The sequence below is a fragment of the Biomphalaria glabrata genome, chromosome 3 (genome assembly GCF_947242115.1).
Source record: "Biomphalaria glabrata chromosome 3, xgBioGlab47.1, whole genome shotgun sequence".
NCBI lineage: Eukaryota > Metazoa > Mollusca > Gastropoda > Planorbidae > Biomphalaria > Biomphalaria glabrata.
In genome coordinates, this window is record NC_074713.1 from 34,541,413 (window position 1) to 34,562,823 (window position 21,411).

Genomic DNA, 21,411 nt, shown 5'->3' on the forward strand with positions numbered 1-21,411 from the left:
TTCAAGTCAACAATTTTGAATAGTTTATTAATACATAAACAATAACATAAATATTCTTTCATCACATAGTACGGTTCATTTTCTTTTACTCTCTGCTGAGACATCAAGCAAGTAATTCTGTACAATTTGTGCAACATCTTTGACTTCATCCAGAGACTTGTCAATCATACTTCGTTTATCTGTTCGCTTGTCAAATACACCCATGTCCAAAAATCTTTGAACTGCAAGGATATTTGAACCTGCACAGTAGAATAAGTGACTGTAGTACTGGTATTAGTTTTCTTTGAAAATATTTGAATATTCATTTTAGATATTTATACTGGCTCTGACCCTTTTGGTATAAATTACCATAAGGAAAATGACTAAGAACCTGAACTTGTTTCTTAAATAGATCAGGTCAATTCTAACTAGGATGCTTTCAATATGGTACATTTTTACAAATCTATTATTAAATTGAAGTGTTTAAGCCAGGCATGTCAAACTCGGCGTTCGGGGGCCGCATGCGGACCGCGACCACTTTGCAAGCGGCCCGCTTAGCCACCTAAAAATTATCCAAATAATATTAAACTGTTACGCTGGAAAATAAGAGATGACAAGCAACTTGAATTGAAAAATAGTATTTGTTAAACTGAACAACGAGAGTGAGTCTGCAGTGAAAGCAATTTAAGCTACAATTTGTCAAATTTAATTGCAAGCCATAGTAAATCATTTAGTGAATGTGATTTTATGAAGGAGTGTGTCGTTAAAGCCAAAGTAATTTGTCTAGAAATGGTGAAAGCATTCACAGAAATAGTGTTAACTAGGAGCACTGTTCTATGCATAAAACCACAACAAGCGAGGATGTTTTGAGAAACACAGGGATTGATATGGCAGTACAAATTACTTGCTAGCTAGTCTAACAACGAATGGTGCACCAAACATGAAATGAAATGGTTTTGATGCAAAGTTAATTGCAAAAAAAGAGATTGATTCACCAAGAAACATTCTGGGCAAAGAAATTAAAGTTCCAATATGTCATAAGACCGGTTTCAGTCATTCTCAATGTTATTCATGCCTGTAGTTTAAATCATCGCCAATTTTCAATGTTTCTGGATGGCATTGTACACGAATTTGATTGTGTTCCCTACTACACAGAAGTCTGTGTCATAAAGTATTGAAGAGAGGAAATTGTATAGTTTCTTAACATGAAAGGTGAACCTGTTGAACATTTTCAAATTGACTAATGGGTTCGGGATTTGGCATTGGCAATTGATATCACTGGTCATGTGCAAGACTTGAATTTGAAACTTCAAATGAACTCTTAAAAACCGGAATTTTTTTCTCATTCTACCAGAATTATTTTTTTTCCCCACAATTTTTATCACATAAGCCTTTTTATAAACGTCATACTGTTTTTTCTGTTTGTTAAAACATAGACATGTTATATAAAATTTTGTTGGAAATTGAATGTACTACAAGATAATTTATCTTTCAATGTTATAGATAGTCACTGGAAAAAAAAATTAGTTAATTTCAGAGATGAAAAAAAATTTTTTTTTTAATTTGATCTTTAAAAACTGACTTTCCCAAGTAAAAAAAGAATATTCCAACAGTCTTCAATCATTATTATTGTATGAAATATTAAACTCTATCCAATTATCTATTTAAAAAACATAACTTTGTCAAACTTGATCAATATCTACACTTTTAGAGAGGTTTCTTTCTAGATACTAGGGCCTGGCTGGGGCGACGCCCCTTTCGTTTACTACTTTTACTAGATCTAGGGATGAATAATTCACTATCAGACTCGCTTGAGTCTGAAAATCGCTTTCATTATAACTTTCTAGCTCTAGAATCTCTATCTAACTCTAAGTCTAAGTCACTCATGTCACTATCATTCGTATCTAAAAAGATATTTAGAGCCTGATCAGCAGTAAAACAGCAGAAGGCCTGTCAGCCATGATGTCTGATGCAAAAAAAACGAAAAATTCACTAGTCGCTTACAAAAAAAAATATTTAGAACAATAAAAACATATTAGATCTGGTCGCTGTCAGCGTCATTGCGGTCTTGAAGAGTTAAAGACAAAATTGTCACAACTGCATGTAATCATGTGAAGTGCTTACAAACAAAATTACGACTGTGGATAAATCAAATATGAATAGGAAATCTTGTTCACTTCTCAACGTGTCGGGAACTAAAAACGGCTACAACATTTGGTAAATATGTCTTACACCTGTAATCGTTAGTAGATGCTTTCAATGACCGTTTTCGTGACTTCGTTCCGTAGGAGCAAGAATTTTCGTTGTTTGTATCTCTCCATTCTCATTTGATTCTGAAATTGCTGCTGGTAATGTGCAACTAGAGCTGATAGAATAGCAGATTCTTTGTTGAAATCAAAGTATATAGAATTGACTGTGCCAAAATTTTACAGTTATTTACCCTGAACGGTAAGTTGAATTGCGGAAATTTGCAGCAAGAATTCTTGCTGTTTGCAAGCACTTATCTCTGTGACCAGTTCTTTGCCATAATGAAAGCTACAAAGCACCTCACCGTTTGAGATTATCTCATCAATATTTGTCATCAGTGATGAAATAGTCAGTAAAAAAAAAATTCAACATGACATTAATAAGCTTGTATCCTATAAAAGATGTCAAGCATCAGAACATAGAAAATAATGGGTAATCATATTTTTAATTACCAAATAGTACTACACATTTAGCTGTCTAAGGGACAGGTGTGCCAATAATAATTGTATTCCATTGTATCGTTTCTAATTTACATAAAACTAGTAGGCTGTTTTGCAACTGATTTTTGGCTGTGGCCCCTCAGGTCATAGTAAGTTTTTATGCTGCCCATACAGCTTAACGAGTTTGACATGCCCGGTTTAAGCTGTAAATCTCAAATGCAAGTGACAGAGACAAAAATTCTCTACAAAACTACTAAGAGCTTAGACTAGAACCAATTGTGATTATAATTCGTGAAACATGGCAGATGGAAACAACACGTTAGCAGTACTTTATCTACCATGTACTACCATGTATATTTTTTTAGTCTCTGAACTTATATTTGACAACCAAACTATTCAAAGTATGTTGTTTTTTTTTAAATGGACTCTACCTTGATGCTAGAACAACTCTAATAAAGTTAATTAACTTCCCCTCTCAGACCTAGCGATCGATAGGGCAGATGATATTAAGGTCATCTGTTTCTTTGGGCAGGGTGTCACGTGACCAGCACGACCAACCGCCTTAACTTTCACCAACTAAAGTACCCATTAGAGCAGGGCGCACTAAAAATCCATAAATTCAAATCCCATTCTTCACAGAGATTGAACCCAGAACCCCAGGTTCTGAAGCCAAGCGCTTAACCACTTGGCCACCCAGAACAACTCTAATTTAAACTTAAAACTCAGGACCTGAAATTTGTAAAGAAAATTTCAAATGTATTCCAGAACATAAAAATAGCCTTTTTGTATATTGTAATTATTATTGTAAAATAATATAAATTTACTTACTAATAAAACCACATGAACCTATTAGGACCATGGTGCAGAATACTGGAGAAGAATATTTCCTATTAAGAGAACAAAGATTATTTTAATTCCAAAGTCTTTTTATTTTTTTACATGTAATACCGGTACCTTAAGAAGTAATTATTTCATGATTAAAACTATTATGTAAAAATAAGTTATGTTACTAAAATGAACAAAGGAGCAGGTCTGATAATTTTTGTTACTGTTACTCATGCTGCTTAAAGAAAGTCTATTAATATCATTACCCCATAAAACAGAAGGGCATGACTGCCTCCTTCTATTACTATATTGAAAGGAGGAAGCTGTTTCTATTTTTTTTTTAAAAAAAAGCTAAACATCCCAACTTGGGAAGGGTGCTTAGAAATAAAGAAATAAACATCATTAGCAACATCATCAAAATGAGTAAAAACCTTTAACAGAAACCCTGCAGTCTGGTCAGGTTGTGTCACATGATTTCAAACTCTTTGGACTTTTTGGGATTTGTCCCAACACTCAATTTTTCCTCCCCCAACATTTGAATGGTTGAATGTTGAAAACATCAAGGCAACTCAGTGGATGAACAGGCAAGAGAGTATACCAATCACATCTATGTGACCCAATACCCACTGCATTTCAATCAAAAGGTCATAACGTTGGCTTTATTAAGTGAAGCCATGATGCCAGTGTCACTATGGGGTGACATAAACTCAAGTGTTTTGTAAAGCCTGCAGTACAGATTGAGGATCAGTGAGTGCCCCTTGCTGAGTGAAATGGCTTTCATAGCCTCATCAATTGCTATGGTTTTCGCATAAAGTTACAACATGGATCATTCTTGTTGGCCTCCTCTAACGGTAGAACAACTACAATTCATCTTGTAGATTGAGATGAAAGCTTGTGCATTAGTTATGGTTGGAATCATGTAACCAGACATGCCTACCCCCAAGACCCAGAATGTGGAACACTCAGGTTGAAAATGTGGAATTTTGGGCCCCAATGTGGAACATAAATGCTTTTATGTTAGTCAGCCGTACTGTATGCAATATAAATAAAACTTCAATTATATTTACTTTAATAACAATACTAGTTTGCTTCTTATAAATTAGATGTAAATACTATAATTAAAAGTAAGAAAACCTTTAATTCATAATTATGTCCTTTGTTTGAAATCAATAGTTCTAACTCCTAAATGATGAATTCTAACTAAAATGTATTCTAATGACCTAGACCTAGACTCAAATGTTACTATTTTTATTTGTTACTACTAGATCTAAATCTACTGACTAGATAAGATCTAGATTATTCTAGATTCTAGATCTACTTGATTAACTATCCTTTTCTATGGCTCTACTCTAATCACTCTAGATGTTGTCTCTAGTTCTAGATCTACTAGTGACTTACTAGTCTAGACTTACATTTAATATAAGTCCTCTAAGTCTAAGAACACAGATTATAATAATAATATTATAGATCTAAATATTAATGTCTATAGTCTAGATCTATAGTATAGACTTATTGAGAACTAAATTTATTACATAATAATCATATTTAATAATGATACATAGAAATCTAGAATCTAATCCATCATCTTCTAAGTCTATTTCAATATAGATCTAGATTTAGTATCATCTAGATCTAGTGCTAGTCCTACTTTTAGATCTAGAAACTAATAATTAATTTAGACTATGTAATAATACTAATAAGTAGATCTATACTAGTACTATACTTTAGTATAGCCTTATTTAGGCCTTAGCCTTACTCACAACTTACTGACAGTGTGTCTAAGTTAATTAATTACATTTAGGTCTAGATCTAGGTCTTTAATAACGTATTTTTAAAAAATCCTTTTCTTGGATTACTTAGAAACCTAAGCCTAAGAAACCAGTTGAGTTAGTGTTAGAATAGTGACAATACTAGTAGCTCCTTAAGGCTATATTATTAGCCTGTTTGATCGTAGGCTGATGGATATATCAAAAAAAGGTTCCAAACATCTTTAGAAAGACATTTCAATCACATTTATTCCATAAGCTGTTAAATAAAATTAAAAAAGGAGGTGTTTCAACATTAATAATGAATTTAACACATTCTCCTATAGTGCACAAGGCAAAATCTTAATAAGAAATATTACTGGGATTAATAAATCTATGATTTTTTCAATGAATAAACGTGACCTAGATCGAGATATATATAATATATAATTTATGAATGAAAGAAAAAGTGTGGGTTGCTAATTTGAAGCCAGAGACCATGCCCACTGCAGGTGATCACGCCAGGCGAGTGCTGGCGGTGAGGAGATGTATACACTAAGCATGTAGTGTCACAACCTATCATACAGGCAGTGGAGAGAGTCATGAAAAGAATTATAAGCATCTATGGGAGGGAGGGGATGTTAAGGTGTAACAAAACGAACATCCAAATTATGAAAAGAAGAGGGTCCTTGGATGGGAAATAAAAAGAAAGAGAGAATACATATGTAGCCTAGTTGAAAATATCATGTTTATTAAATTATGATAATTAATTTTTAGATCTATAATTTATAGAGATTTATTTCTGTCTGTTTCTACACATAGATTATATAGGTAGGCATATAAAAATAAACTATAAACGATATATATATATATATAGAGAGAGAGGCAATATACTATAAATACATATTGGAGAAGTGAATCTACTTCTTTTAATACAATCTAAATAATTTTTAATTAACACAGATAGAATTTATTAGCAATAACATAGTGGTGTTTCTTAACGGTGCTCGATGTGCGCTAAAGGAGAAAGCACAAAAACTGCGTTTATTATAGGAGCATGAAGTGACCTGATTTATTTTAAAATAAAATCTTGACTATGAGTGGTAATTCAAAGAAACTGAGCTATTTTTATAGTCCTTTAGTTGCAGAATAAGAATCTGCTTTCAGTTTTTTTTGTAAGTTAAACCGTCACCAAATAAAAAAATAAAATAAAAATTTGACCTAGTTCCCGAATACGGTGTGCCTAATATAAGAATCTACTATATAGTAACTAGATCTATACTAGATCTAGAATCTAGTGACAATACCTTGCCTTGAATACCGTAACCATAGTCCCATAGATTGCCATAGATAGTAGTAGTAGACCATACGTCAAGACAATGATGAATGAATAGTTGAATAATGAATTATTGAATAGTCTAGAATCTAGATCTAGTCTAGACTAGTAGAGCCATTGTCACTTGTGAGAAAAGAAAGGGATTTGAATGGAACATTTGGCTTATTAGAGTACTAGATCTAGATCTATGTCTAGATCTAGCTCAACCGTATCTTCATAAATTTAGGACACACCGGGTCCGGGAGGAGATGAAATGTAAACAATAAACACAGACCTATATCTATTTTATTTTGCATTCAGTATTTTCATTTCGCATTATTAATAAATAATGAACAATCGGCGATTTTGTGTGTGTGTGTGTGTCGGAATTCAGACTTGGTGGAACAAAAAATCGTGAATGCGGAACGGCGGAACATGTGAACTTTTTTTATGCTTTTGCGGGACGGTTCCGCATAATGCGGGACTGTAGGCATGTCTGTGTAACCCTCACAGCAGTCTTTCAATGCAGCCGATTAGACCAAAGGAAAAGTAAATATAGTTTGGTCAAAGGTTCTGCCAGGTTGTAGCACAGTGTGCTGTAACCTGCCTAAGGGTTGCCAGCTCCTGATTTTTCCTCAGCATTGTCTCCAGAAGTCTTTCCCATGTTTGGGTATAGCTGCAAGGCAACAGAGCTTTCCTTCTTCGTGGTAACCCTTCAAGGCTAACAAGCCACTCCTGCCCGCAGACTACTAGTTTAGATGTCATTTTCCCACCTTTGCCCCTTCTGTTTTCCTTGTTAGTGATAACAGTTACACCACGCATGTGAAGGTCAGGAGTTGGACTGGTTGTCAGAGGCTATGAGACACACATAATTGGAAGCATTTCATAAGTAACGCAGCACTTCTAGCCTTCATCATTTTCATATATCCACTAAATTTCTGGCAAACTGATATTGATATTATCTTTTGTAATATTTATGTCTGCTCGAGCTCCCCACTTCATGGATGCCAACTTATGCACAATACAAAATTTCACAGAGGTCTTTGTTACAACATACTGGATGTGCTCACACATAGTTAATTTGCAACATAAGTGACACCAAAATATTTCTGTGTGATGAGAGGCACTCTGAATTATATAATATAATCTGAATTTTTACCCGACTTTCTGTTTTATAAGCTGCCTAAATCAGAGTCTTTAATATGTGATACTTACTTTCTGCTAGATAAAGCTGTCCACATCAGTGTTATTCCTATTAAAGATAAATTCACAGTTTCCAATAATTTAGAAGTGACTGTATCTCCTTGTTGTAAAGGGATGTAAACCATTAGCTTCTTCTCCCAATCAGATATTATTCTCTCACTCACCACCTCAACTACTTCTTCCTTTTCCTCCTCCTCCCTTTGAGATTTCCTAAGCTGTCGTTGATCTTCTAGAAATACACCCCTTGCTGCCAAGCTCTTTTCATTTTGCATTGCAATTTTCTATAGAGAATAAAGTTAAAAAAGTAAAATATGGTGGTAGAACTAAGTGCTAGGAGGATGCTATGGTTAAGTGAAAAAAAATTTTTAATAGCGATGTAAAGTTTTACCGAATGTTACACCAAGCAAATAACTGGGGTCACACAATATAACAAATTAAGGGTCAAAATGAAATAAATGGATTGACCACCTTCCATAAAATAGGAATAATCTCTGAGAAACATGCCAGGTATATCATAAGAACCTCCTGCAGAACCTCCTAGATCAGTGATGCCCAAAATATGGCCCACGTGCCAGATCCGACCCGTAAAGTGGTTCCATCTGACCCGCCAAAACGGCACAAAGTGTAGAAAACCCCCTCTAAAAAAAAAATAAGGTTGAAAGATGTATCTTTACTTACGTTAGGGCCCTTATTTTTTCTGTAATGGGTTGGTACCATGACCTTTTTTAACATTTGAGTGTTTATGAAATGGGACTCTGAAATGAGAATCTACCAGGAAAAGTGATCGTATCATTACTTTTTTTTGTGGAACATGATGATACGCTAAATATTTGTTTCATAAGGAAAACTTGGCTGTAGAAAAAAAAAATATATAAATGCAATTATATAACAAATATGGCAGCATTCTTGATTTGAGCCGCGAATTAAAGATTGTTAAACTACGGGTACTAGATCCACAGGTTTCTAATCAAATAGTTTCAGGTTAATTATATTTAGTTTTTTTTCTCTTTTGTTGATGTGGCCCGCAACTCGAGTGTTGGAAATAAAATGGCCCGCAAGTCGAGCAAGGTTGGGCATCGCTGTCCTAGATAGATGGGAAACGATGCATTAATAAACAAAGTAAATTTGTTGTAAGTTATGAGTGTTATATTTTAAGTTTTGTGGTACTGTGACGCTGATCCAGCTTAATTATGCTTAATTACATAAAATTAGAAAACCTTGAGCCCATTATTATTATAATACTCATTCAGCTTTTTTGCCTAGCTCAGTTGATCACATATACAGAGGCATGCAAATATATAGATTGGCATTTTATTAGTATCACTTCACACCATATAACTATAAATTTTTTTTTTCTTCTTTCTAAAGCCTTTATGAGTTAAATCTGGTACTTAAAAAAAATTATTACATCACAATTGCATTATTATTTGTTTTATAATGTTTCTCTCAAAGTAAAGAATGGTCTTTTTTTTTTTCAGGCTCAATTCTCTTTTTTTTTTCCTGCATTGTTTTTTACTTTCCTCCTTTTTTTAAACAAGGACTGGAAGGCTTTTTTTTTTTTGTTTAGGCTAAATCTCAAATCTTGTGTGTTTGTATTGTAAAATCACCTGACAGGGCAGTATGCTGTTCAGTCACAGACTTTAAATTACCACAGACATAAATTAGAAATAAATATGTATTAACGTAATATGATTTTATTGGAGAGAATAAAAACTTTTATTACTTATTTAATTAGTTCAACTATATCTGAAGATTCTAAGATTAGTTCAAACATTTAAATCTAGATAGTTTATAATTATAATAAACTTACAGTTTGTTTACATGTTCCTGATATCAAAAGCTTCACAAATATTATGATAACTATCCTAAAATAAATTTAATATGCGACATTAGCAATATAAGGAAGGTTGTTGGGCACCAATGCTGTCTCTTCATAACTATCTATTTTTTGGACATAACCTGTTCGCAATGAATATGCCAGAGTCAACTAATCCACTCCCTGATGCCACCCACTCATCTTTTGGTTTTCCAGGTTTTCTTGCACTGCTAGTGTTCATTGTTGTATTATTTTTGAAAGGTTGTTGAATACATTATTAATACAATAATAATATTATTAATATCATCATAGTTTTTCAAATTCCGGTAATTATGACGTTTTAAACCAAACAAAGGAAAAACTTACCCTGTAAAAATCAAATTGTAATAAACCTTCTCGCTTGCTCTGCATATTAAAAAAAAATTATTACACAGCTGGAAAAATATCTTGATATGAAAAAAAATTATACAGAACAATATTAGCAACGTCTCATTTTTAAAATTCTAATACACCTTTAAAGCATTTATATAACAACTAAATATACTACTTACATAATACTGAACCACTTTTTCCCTATATGGAGATGGGAAATCTTTAAAAAACTCGTCTACTTTGGGATCACTAGGATATACTTGAGAAACATTTTCTCCTGGTTCATTATCTATTTGTTTCTGTTCTATTTCTTGATCAGCTTTTGTATGTTTTACATTGAACCAAGAGAACACTTTATCCATGATCAGCACTCAATATCTGAAGAGAATTAATAAATGTGTCGTTTAGCTGGAGTGAGAAAATATATTATTGCTATTGGTCCCATGAGGTTATTAGTCTAGAAAGGCTAGTTTAAGTTATCTTTGAGAGGGTCAATCTGTTTTTTAAACTTCCTGTGGCCCAAAGTATTTAAGAGTAAAGCTTTTAAAAGATCAGCTGTTGAGCTTCTAAAGAGGATTGAATTACCAACAATGGTTTTCTTTCTGGCAGTTCATACAACTGAGTTGAAGCCAAATGTAATGTTTAGAATTCTTTATAATGCCAACAAGGTCAATGATACAAACCACAACTTCCTTCAACTAAGGAATGTGCCCCAGAGAAAATCTCTTAGAAGTGAATATATTGAATCATTTTTAGGATATGACTGAAAGAACAATTCAACAACACACAAGATGTTTTGTGGTGGTGGTAGAAAACTCATCAGATTGGCATCATTTTGAAAAATGCTTTATTAGTGGGATAAGGACACCAATCCAACCTGAACAGTAAAGTTAGCTGTCCATAAAGAAAGGGGCCCATGATAAAATTATTATTATATATTGTGTTAATTTACTCAAGGATGTTAATTAAAGACTAAAACTCTGCCTAGTCGTTGGTTTTCCTGATGAGATCTAATTATTCATTATATGATTATTTGGTAATAGTAACTTGTTACAAGTAGATTAGTATAATAATACATGAGTACTAATCAGAGATGGGAATTGAAACCATCTTATAAAGTTTGGGTCCAATTTGGTTAGATTTAATGTTCTTAACTTGGTCACATCAAAAGTTTGAGTTCACATTCGGTTTGATTTAATGAAATTAGGTAATAGCAAAACCAAGTAATAAGGTTCAAGTCAATGTAATTAATTAGTTAAATGTAATTAATTAGTTAAAACACTTAAACTTGAAACTTTACATAAATAATAGTAAAACAAAAATAATTTCCAATACAATTGCAACTTCAATCATTCAATTCACTAATAGCTTCAGAAAAATACACAAAACATTGAAGCAGTAAATGTGATGACTAATGATAAGATGTTAAAACACAGATAATGGTAGCTTAAGTAGCCTAGGAAATACTGCATTTCTCATTAATCTTTAGACTCAAAGGCAATTTAAGCCATATTATTATACAAGTAGCCTAGAGTCAATTAAATAATCAGGGTTGCATGTTGCAAATGAGAAATGTCTAATGTTTTAGAGTTTATACTAGCCCTGTGATCACTCATTCTTTAAGTGCTTTGATACCACCTGGTGTGGTGAAGAAACCTAATTTTCTCTGGCTTACTACTTATCTCTGAATAAACAAATTCGTTATCTTCTGCATTCACAAAAGACATATCTGTAACAAGGCACAAATGATGAGTATATTTTTCACCCAAACTGTCTGAACCCTTGATCTTACAGATCAACAGAAGACAAATTAGTAGGTAAAAATCTTGTCATTTTCAATTGTCCAGGTTCTGCTTTGATGACTTTAATCTGTGATGTTTTTGTCTTTTCATAGTTGTAGTTTGACCACATTGCTTATATTTATGGTGCCTTACACAGGAAACTCTGACAATCTTTTGAATGGGATAAGACAAAATAACCAAGCACAGTTATACAAAGTGGAAATAAATTTTGTCAATTAAATTGTTATTAAGTATAATGTCTTTTTGTTATTAATATCTTTTAGTATGTAATTCTGTGGCATTTTACGTCTCGTGAGACGATCTTTTCCCTTTGCAACTTCTTGTGTGACTAAAGAGGCCAATCCTTGATACACAGCTGCGATCACAGGTTGGGCATATAAAATCACCAGGCGCCATTGCATTTTCACCCTTCTTTCTGCTTCTGTTGTGTATGACATCTGCAATCTGTGACCCTTCCTTTATGCTCTCTCTCCATGTGGATCTGTCCAGTGCCACCTCTTCCCAGTTGCCAGTGTCGATTTTGAAGAGCTTCATGTCGCGTTTGCATACATCCGTATAACGTAAAAGTGGGCGACCAGCGGCTCTCCTGCCTTTAATTAGATCGTCATACAGGATGTCCTGTGGAAGTCGACCTACTGGCATTCTACGAACGTGGCCAAGCCAGCCAAGGCGTCTGCTGCTGATAACAGAGCGGATGTCCTGGCATCCTGCTCTATGTAGCACTTCCTCATTTGTTATCTTATCTTGCCACCTTATTTTAAAGATCCGCCTTAGGCATCGGAGGTGGAAGACATTCAGCTTTTTTTCCTGCCATGAGTAGGTTGACCATGTTTCACTTCCGTACAGCAAGGTGCTCAACACACAGGTCCGGTAGACTAGGGCTTTAGTACTGCTAGTCAGCAATATGTTGTCCCAGACTCTTTTCTGCAACCGTGACATGGTGGCCATTGCCTTGGCTATCCTGTTGTTTATGTCTTCCAAGTATTCCAAAATCCGAGCACCTCTATATAAATGGAGACTTTAATGCCCGTGTTGGTGATGGAAATGATGCATGGCCAAAATGCTTGGGACCTCATGGTGTTGGCAAAATAAATTACAATGGCCAAAGGCTACTTGAGTTCTGTAGCTCTCATGAACTGTGTGTAACAAATACATTCTTCTCTGGCAAGGAACGCCATAAAGTCTCTTGGCAGCACCCACGCTCAAAAAGATGGCACCAGCTTGACCTCTGCATCACCCGAAGGATGGATCTGAAAAGTGTCATCCACACCCGTTCATACCATAGTGCGGACTGCAACTCAGACCATTCACTAGTGCTAAGCAAAATCAAACTACTTCTCAAGAAGGCTTACACTTCCACTCAACCCAGAACTAGGCGAATTAACGTCAACCATGTAGGTGACCCAGAGAAGTGTGCACTCTTTGGCGAGCTCCTGAACAGTTCAATCCCCTCGTTAAGTGATGAAGAAGACATCTCGATCAGATGGGAGAAATTAAGAGACGTAATCTACAGTTCGGCAATCACCGCCTTTGGGCCTCAAAAACACAAAAATGTAGACTGGTTTGAGGCGAATCTAGCACATATGGAACCTTGCATCGAGAAAAAACGATCTGCACACCTCGCTCACAAGACAAAGCCTAATCCAAAATCTCTGGAGGCCTTCAAAAGTGCTAATAAAGAGGCAAAACAAATGGCTAGAAAATGTGCTAACAACTTCTGGAGGGATACCTGCAACAGAATCCAAGACAGTCTCCACTCAGGAAATAGCAAAGCTCTATTTGATGTCATTAAAGCGGCCCTGGGTCCAGCAGTGTCTAAGCCTGCCCCCCTTCTATCCAAATCAGGAGAAAAAATTACAGATCAAACCAAGCAGCTAGAACGATGGACAGAACACTACCTCGAAGTCTATGCCACACAGAATACAGTAGACGATGTCGCCCTGGCTTCTCTACCAGATCTTCCAGTACTGGAATGCCTAGATGAGCTTCCGAGCCTTAGTGACCTCAAAAAAGCAATTAACTGCTTAAAAAATAGAAAATCTCCTGGGAGTGATGGTATCCCAGTGGAAGTAGTGAAAGTCAACGAAACACTCCTGCTCCCTGAACTCTATATTCTCCTCTGCCGCTGTTGGGAAACAGGTCATGTCCCACAGGACATGCGTGACGCAACTATAGTCACAATATACAAGAACAAAGGGGATCGGAGTGATTGCAACAACTATAGGGGTATCTCTCTCCTCAGTATAGTGGGCAAGATCTTTGCTAGAGTGGCACTATCCAGGCTGCAAGTGATAGCTTCTAGAGTCTACCCAGAGTCTCAGTGTGGATTCAGGAGTGGTAGGTCCACTATAGACATGATATCTTCTCTACGACTACTGCAGGAGAAATTTAGAGAGAGAGACAGACCCCTTTACATTGTTTTTGTCGATCTGACTAAAGCTTTTGACATGGTCAGCAGAAGTGGCCTTTTCAAACTCCTGAGGAAAATAGGTTGCCCTCCCAAACTACTGAAGTTAATTGAATGTTTTCACGAGGAAACTAAATGTACTGTCAAATTCAATGGAGCCCAATCAGCACCTTTTGAGGTTTGCAGTGGTGTCAAGCAGGGATGTGTGCTCGCACCTACTCTGTTTGGCATATTCTTCTCCTGTCTACTGCATTATGCGTACAGCGACATAAACGAAGGTGTGTTTCTCCATACAAGATCCTCTGGAAAACTATTTAATGTATCAAGGCTGCGGGCAAAAACCAAGGTTAGGAAGCTACTCGTCAGGGAACTCCTGTATGCTGATGATGCAGCTATTGTGGCTGATTCTGATATTCAGCTACAGTCCATGGTTGACAAACTATCTGCTGCTTGCCAGAAGTTCGGCTTAAACATCAGTCAAAGCAAGACTAAGATACTTGTCCAAAACACAAACACTGCACCTCAAGTAAGCATTAATGGCCAACCACTAGAAATTGTTGATCACTTTTGTTACCTTGGCTCCATCATATCCAACAACACTCTACTGGAGTATGTAATTACGCTTGCGTGATTACACTGTGAAATTTATTTTAGGGATGTGTAGATTGCAAAATTAGCATATCTTGATTCCATTTAGTTACAGTAGAGTAAGGATAGTTCATCTGTCAGAAATGAGTAGTTTCAAGTTCGGGTTTAGTCATGAGGTTCCCATCTCTAGTAATGATGTAGAGTAGTAGATCTAGATCTATATACTAATTTAATAATTACTAATATATTTAAATAATTTAATACAGGATATAGAATAAAGAATAGACTGCATAATATATAATACTATTTAGTAGTAAACTTTAAAACTAGTAAACTAGTAAGTTTAGTTCAGCCACAGCCACTATATTCCATGAACGTAACCAAGACTGGTTTGAGGTTAAAACATCTTCAATAAAAAAAAACAACTAAAGTTAAAGTAACTAAAAGTAGGCTACTAAAGGAAAATTACAGTCAACAAATTCCAAGAGCATAGTCAAGAGGGGTTTTGAGGTTAAAAACACCTTTGCCTTTAAATAAAAAGCAAAGCAAAGCTACAAGTACAATATTATAAAAATAAAAGTCTATAGATTATTAGATTTATATTTATAGACTCTAGTCTCTAGAGCTAGAAAAAGATATATAAAATTATAATAATATAAAAATATAATATTAATTATTTAATATAATTATAATATTGTTATAAACCTGGTGGTGGCACAGATGGGGGTAGTGGTGTGAGTGTAGTCAGCCGACGCAAATCGCCCCAGGCCAGCGCTAGACGAGCGGTCAACCGTGACGAGTTACGACGGTCAGCCGAGTCGTGTGTCAACAGGATGGTTTGGGAAGGATCGACGTCGTGAACAGAGCTCAGTTGCGTCATGAGAGTTGTAGTCATCTGACCACCTAGAAACGTCGAGCGGCGTTCTGTCCGGTTCTAGAAGGCCAGTAGGGACCCTATATAAAGAGCGACGGTGTCGCAGTCAAGTCGGTTCAGAAAGCGGGTTTACGACAGGAGTTCAGAACACGGTCGACTACAGCACAGTTCAACGGTGTGGTCCTGTACGGAACATTACGACGGTTCAGTGCGGAGTACTGTCAAGTACAGTTGAGACGAACGGCGTCTTGATCTTGGTCTGTGATCGAGTCCGACACAACGAGCCCAAGTGTGTGTAGTCAGTCCCGAACTGTTGAACCCAGTGCAAGCCCGGAACGAGACGGAGAGACCAGTGCAAGACTTGATACGGCGGAACGGTGTTATCGGAGAGATATTTGTTATCGCAGAGCTATTTGTACTGTTCTACGTGCTGCCAATTGTACAGTATTGGCTGTTATTTATGGACATTAAACCTTTACGTTATTTTGGAGCCCTGACTTGTCAAGTTCTTTAAGTTGGTGGTGTATGGTGCAGTTTGCAGAGAGCCTGGATAGTGAGATTCGTAACAATATATAAAAATATCTAATAAAAAGTGGTAAAACTTTAGTAATATTATTATTATATATTATTATAGTAAAGTATACTAACTTAATTTATAAATTGATTTAAGTCTTTAAGACTCCTAAAGTTAAAGACTTAAATCAAGTTATAAATTAAGAGGGTCTTAATAAATATTCTTAAGACTTAGATCTAAGTCAATATTTTTAATGATTTTTAACTATTTTAAGACAAAAATTTGAAAAAATAAGTAGTTTACTTTAAAGTAGCACACTGGACTAAGAAGTAAGTCACACTCACAGTCTAGATTAGATTAATTAGACTGAATAGATTCTCTATATCTAGACTATTCTAGACTCTACTCTATACTATTAGTGGTCATTACTATAGATATAGTAAATTATAGTAAAGTATTGTATAGTAATACTATTATCTAGAGTATTCTAGAGTATTCTAGATTCTAGAGTCTACCTACTAATACTATGGTAGATTCTTATAACTGAACACCGACTTTCGGGAACTAGGTCAATTTTTTATTTTATTTTTTTATTTGGTGAAGGTTTAACTTACAAAAAAAACTGAAAGCAGATTCTTATTCTGCAACTAAAGGACTATAAAAATAGCTGTGTTCCTTTGTATTACCACCCATAGTGAAGATTTTATTTGAAAATAAATTAGGTCACTTGATGCTCCTATTTTGAACGCAGTTTTTGGGCTTTCTCCTTTAGTTGAACAGTGAGCACCGGTGTTGAACACCACTATGTAATTGCTAATAAATTATATCGGTGTTACTTAAAAATTATTTAGATTGTAGTAAAAGAAGTAGATTCAATTTTGCAATATGTATTTATAGTCTATTTCCTCATATACTCTCTCTATTTCTCTCTTTATATATATATATATATATATATATATATATATATATATATATATATATATATATATATATATATATATATATATCGTGTATAGTTTATTTATTTAAATACCTATATAATCTATGTGTAGAAACAGACAGAAATAAATTTATATAGATTATAGAGCTATAAATTAATTATTTTAATTTAATAAACATGATATTTTCTACTAGGCTACTTCAACTACTTGTATTTTCTCTGTCTTTCTTTTAACTCCCATCCAAGGACCCTCTTCTTGTTTTCATAATTTGGATGTTCGTTTTGTGACACCTTAACATCCCCTCCCTCCCATAGATGCTTATAATTCTTTTCATGACTCTCTCCCCCTTCCCTCCACTGCCTGTTGGATAGTTTGTGACACTACTCGCTGAGTGTATACCTCTCCTTACCGCCAGCTTATCTTGCGTGATCACATGCAGTGGGCATGGTCTCTGGCTTCAAATTAGCAGCCCACACTTTTTCTTTCATTCATAAGTTATATATTCTAGATATCTCTATCTAGGTCATGTTTATTCATTGAAAAAATCATAGATTTATTAATCCCAATAATATTTCTTAATACGATTTTGCTATTAGAGCATGGAATGGGTTGCCTGAGCTAGCCAGGAAAACCAGTGACTTGGCAGAATTTAAGTCATTGGTTAATATGCATGACTAAATGCATGACGCGTAGGACGTAATCATCTTCTTTTTTGAAGTAACGTCTGTATTATATAAGATAAGAAGATAAGAATGAGCTGAATTCATTATTATTTGTTTGGACACCCCCTTTTTTAATTTTATTTAACAGCTAACGGTATAAATGTGATTGGAATGTCTTTCTAAAGATGTTTGGAAGCTTATTTTGATATGCCCATCAGCCTACGATCAAACAGGCTCATGATATAGCCTTCATCCCTTATATGGGTATGAATTGCCGGGGGAGGTTAAAACAACAGCTTAACATACATGGTTACCGAGAATCTAAATAACTGCCATCTGCTTTGGAAAAACGGAACAAAATTACCAGAACTTATCTAAAATTGGACATGCTCAGTCCCGAATCGTCGATTTTAGCTCCAAACATAAAAACAAATGAATTACAAACAAAAAAAAGCGACCCGTTTAGAAAGGAGAATCCGATGGGGTGTTCAAACTATAAGAGCCTCCTCATAGTCATAGTACTAACCTAGAGTCTAGTCTAGTCAGTCTAGATAATCTAGATTTAGATTGACTAGATCTATGATACTATGACCAGAGTCTACAGATCTATTCAGACGAGAACTAGTCGCTATAGTCACTATTACTATATTATATATAGTCTAGATCTATACATATTCTAGATCTAGAATCTAGATTCTAAGTTACCCTAAGTTGTATCAATTCAATGTCACTGACTACTGACTTGTAGATCTAGATCTAGAGTCTATATATAGGTCTGTGAAGATGATATAATTTTAATCTTTTTATAAAATAAGAAAAGCCAGTCACTAACCTAGATATATAGTTTTATAGATTCTATAAATATAATGGTAACAATCTTTATTATCTAGATTCTAAAAGGCTATCTTAAGGAAATTTGGGTCCAAAAGTAACTTTTGTGTCTGTGACTCTGTCTTTGCTATCGAAATTTAGTGATGGTAAAATCACAAAATCCTAACCCAAAGGCCTTCAAAGGGTGATTTTTTATTTTTATAATCTTTCTAGCCTTTTTCTGAATGTTTAAATAAAGTCTCAACTCAAACAGCTGCCCAAGGCTGATTTTACCAGCAGCATTTATTAAATTTAAAGAGAAACTCCGATAGTTTTTCAAATTTTAGTTATTGACTTATTTAAATTCTGCGTAAAAAGTTGTAATAGTAAACATTATTTATATCATTTTTTATTTAAATGCTCAGAAAATTTTATATTTAATAAATTAGACAGAAAATTCTTCACGCCCCCAAAAAAACGGGGTTCTGCGAGATTTTGTTCTAAGTTATTTCATGCGTCACTTCCCTAAACAATACTGAAAGAGAAACTTGATTTAACCAATCGTATCGCTTCATTCTTACAGTGGTTGTTAGGATGTTAGGCTTAGTGACGGCCTAGTCCAGAGCTATGATACAGTTATATATATAAACATGTATAGATAGATCCAAAAGCATTAGGATAACCAACTCGAGAAAAAAAAGTAGCATTTTCATCTAAGCCTCTCCCTATCCCAAGAAGTAAATAGATCGTGTGTATGAATGATTCGAACAAGCTGGTCAGTGTAAGGCTAGTCGAGACTACGTGTAGTCGGTCATGACAAGACAACCAAGCGATAGTGTTTGTTGTGTGTTGAGTGGGCTGACGAGAAAATACACACTGCCGTGATTAGTCAAGCATGTAAATCTACTTTTAATACGCATTTTTTCTTTGCTTACAAGATCCTAGATCTAACTGCATAGACCAAGATATATTTCTTTTACGAGAATGTAAACTTTGCTGTAAGGTCTCCTGTTATACAATAAGTCAATAGATTAAAACACCTTTGTGACGTCACATAGAAACCCGGTGAAAGTCTGACTGTTTTGGATGCGCAGGAAAATTACGTCGGAAAAACATCAATTACTAAGTTATTATTGCAAATAAAAAAAAAAAAGAAGAATATATTCATTATCTGTAAATCAAAACACATATTATATCAAAAATTGTCAAAACCATCAGAGTTTCCCTTTAAGATTCTATCAGATGAACTTATGAAGTTTATTTTTTTTTTTAAAGTTGATATTGCCATACTGGCAGTGAAATATTAAAAATTAAAATATTGCAGATAAAGAAGACTAAAGGAGGCCAATTTATATATATATATATATATATATATATATATATATATATATATTATATATATATATATTTAGAATTCTAAAAATAAATAGATCTAGATCTAGGAACACTAGAGGCATGGCATAGATGAAATGTTTGAGTAAAATTAGGAAAAAGCAGATGAAACAGAAGAAAATTTATTGACAATCGTGATTTGTTAGCGCGTTAGCTTTCTAAAGAATTTTAAAATGTCTCAGAAGATTTTGGAAATTAAAAAAAATATCGCACTTGATTTTCTAGAAGAGAATGATGAGCTTCCCAAGGTCTTATGTATGAATGATAAAAAAATGTAGGCTATGATCTAAATCTAAAACTGCATGGTAAGGAACAAGGTCAAAATGTTTTCTAGTTTTGTAAATGATATATCAGTGATTCCAAATTAAGTTAAAACTCTTTATCTTTTGTTTACAAAGAATTCATAGAACAGTCGTTTGAATGATATGGCTGAATAGGAAGACTTTATGATTGCATTTATAAATCAAATTTACAGTTAGGCCTACTGAATGGAATATTGAGAAGATTGGTTTTAAATAAGAAAATGTGCCCCTAGTTGTGCCTGTCAGATACTGATACAAGCAAGCATTTTCATCAATGAAAATGATCAAAAACAAACTGAGGTCATGAAATTAATTTTTACAGATTTGGTGAAAGCAAAAAAAAGTCATTTATAAGTCTCGCTAAAGCTTGTTATACAGGTTTATAATTTTGCATGTGTGTTAAATTGTTTTTATTTAAAACTGCTGACAGTGTTCATAAATTATTTTTAGTTTATAGGACATATAGAAAAAATACATTTTAGGTAATAACTTTTTTTTAAAGCAAACTAAAGATGTTAACAAAGACAGACTTAGAAAAATTTATCTTGTTTTTCTTTTGTTAAATCTAATATGTAGGCCTATATCTAATATCACTAATATGTACAAATTACCATAATTTAAGGAACTGAAACTTGTTAAATTTGAATTGGGTATCTTAATTTTAGAGGTGAAAAAAAATGGTACACACAAGCAAAAGGTTGGCCACCACCCCTGCACTAGATCAATAATTTTTCTAACATAATATTAATAACATTCTATATTTAGCCAATTTAATCTTAGTCTTCTCCCCCCCCCCCCCCCCCCCCCTCACACAATAGATGATAGCTCAGTAATTCTAGAATAAACTAGACCATCCTCTCTCTTGTTTTACTTTTGAACCCTCAGCTCAAAGTAAATGGCTCGCCTCAATAGTCAATAAAGCTTCAAAGCCCATCTAGATCTGGTAGATTTTTTCTTCTGTTTCTAGATCTACTCCATAGCTACTGATGGCCTAAAAATAATGATGCCTTTTTTTAACGTTGGCTGATATTTTTTTTAAGGCATGGGTTTGGAGGAATATTTAATAAAATAGTAGCCCAAAGACATTTTTTAAATATGGTTTCATAATGTTGCTATAGACGGAAGTGGTAGATTATATGGAAATAAGCAATCCACTACCTATAAAAGGCTTCCAGTG

The 21,411-nt window shown here is 34.3% G+C and overlaps 2 protein-coding genes across 8 annotated transcripts in view; one reads left to right on the forward strand and one right to left on the reverse strand.

Annotated features, from left to right (window-relative positions):
* Positions 1–18,523, reverse strand: LOC106079430 (uncharacterized). Of its 3 annotated transcripts, none has more exons than XM_056024675.1 (6): positions 18,436–18,523; positions 10,122–10,320; positions 9,937–9,975; positions 7,767–8,035; positions 3,495–3,553; positions 1–221 (listed from the first exon to the last, which is right to left on the reverse strand). In XM_056024675.1, exons 2-6 carry the CDS (start codon positions 10,302–10,304, stop codon positions 76–78), a joined length of 696 nt encoding a protein of 231 aa, XP_055880650.1. In that variant the 5' UTR covers positions 10,305–10,320; positions 18,436–18,523; the 3' UTR covers positions 1–75. The 3 variants fall into 3 exon arrangements, with proteins under 3 accessions (XP_055880650.1, XP_055880648.1, XP_055880649.1); XM_056024673.1 differs by having other exon boundaries at positions 1–239; XM_056024674.1 differs by lacking the exon at positions 18,436–18,523 and adding an exon at positions 16,431–16,574 and having other exon boundaries at positions 1–239.
* LOC106057014 (uncharacterized) overlaps positions 18,386–21,411 on the forward strand; it is an 11,082-nt gene continuing 8,056 nt past the window's right edge. The window contains exon 1 of one of the 5 annotated variants that reach the window (XM_056024679.1): positions 18,386–18,503. The gene's annotated coding sequence lies outside the window, so the exon portion shown is untranslated. The other 4 variants (XM_056024681.1, XM_056024677.1, XM_056024678.1 and 1 more) reach the window with 4 other exon arrangements.

Bases quoted from the DNA above. Each gene is read 5' to 3' on its own strand.
- LOC106079430 (XM_056024673.1), bottom strand. From the start codon at position 10,304: ATGGATAAAGTGTTCTCTTGGTTCAATGTAAAACATACAAAAGCTGAT. The intron at 3,554-7,766 runs GTAAGTATCACA...TTCTCTTAATAG, and splicing joins ACAGCTTTATCTAGCAGAAA to GAAATATTCTTCTCCAGTAT. The intron at 240-3,494 runs GTAAGTAAATTT...TCTACTGTGCAG, and splicing joins AGGTTCATGTGGTTTTATTA to GTTCAAATATCCTTGCAGTT.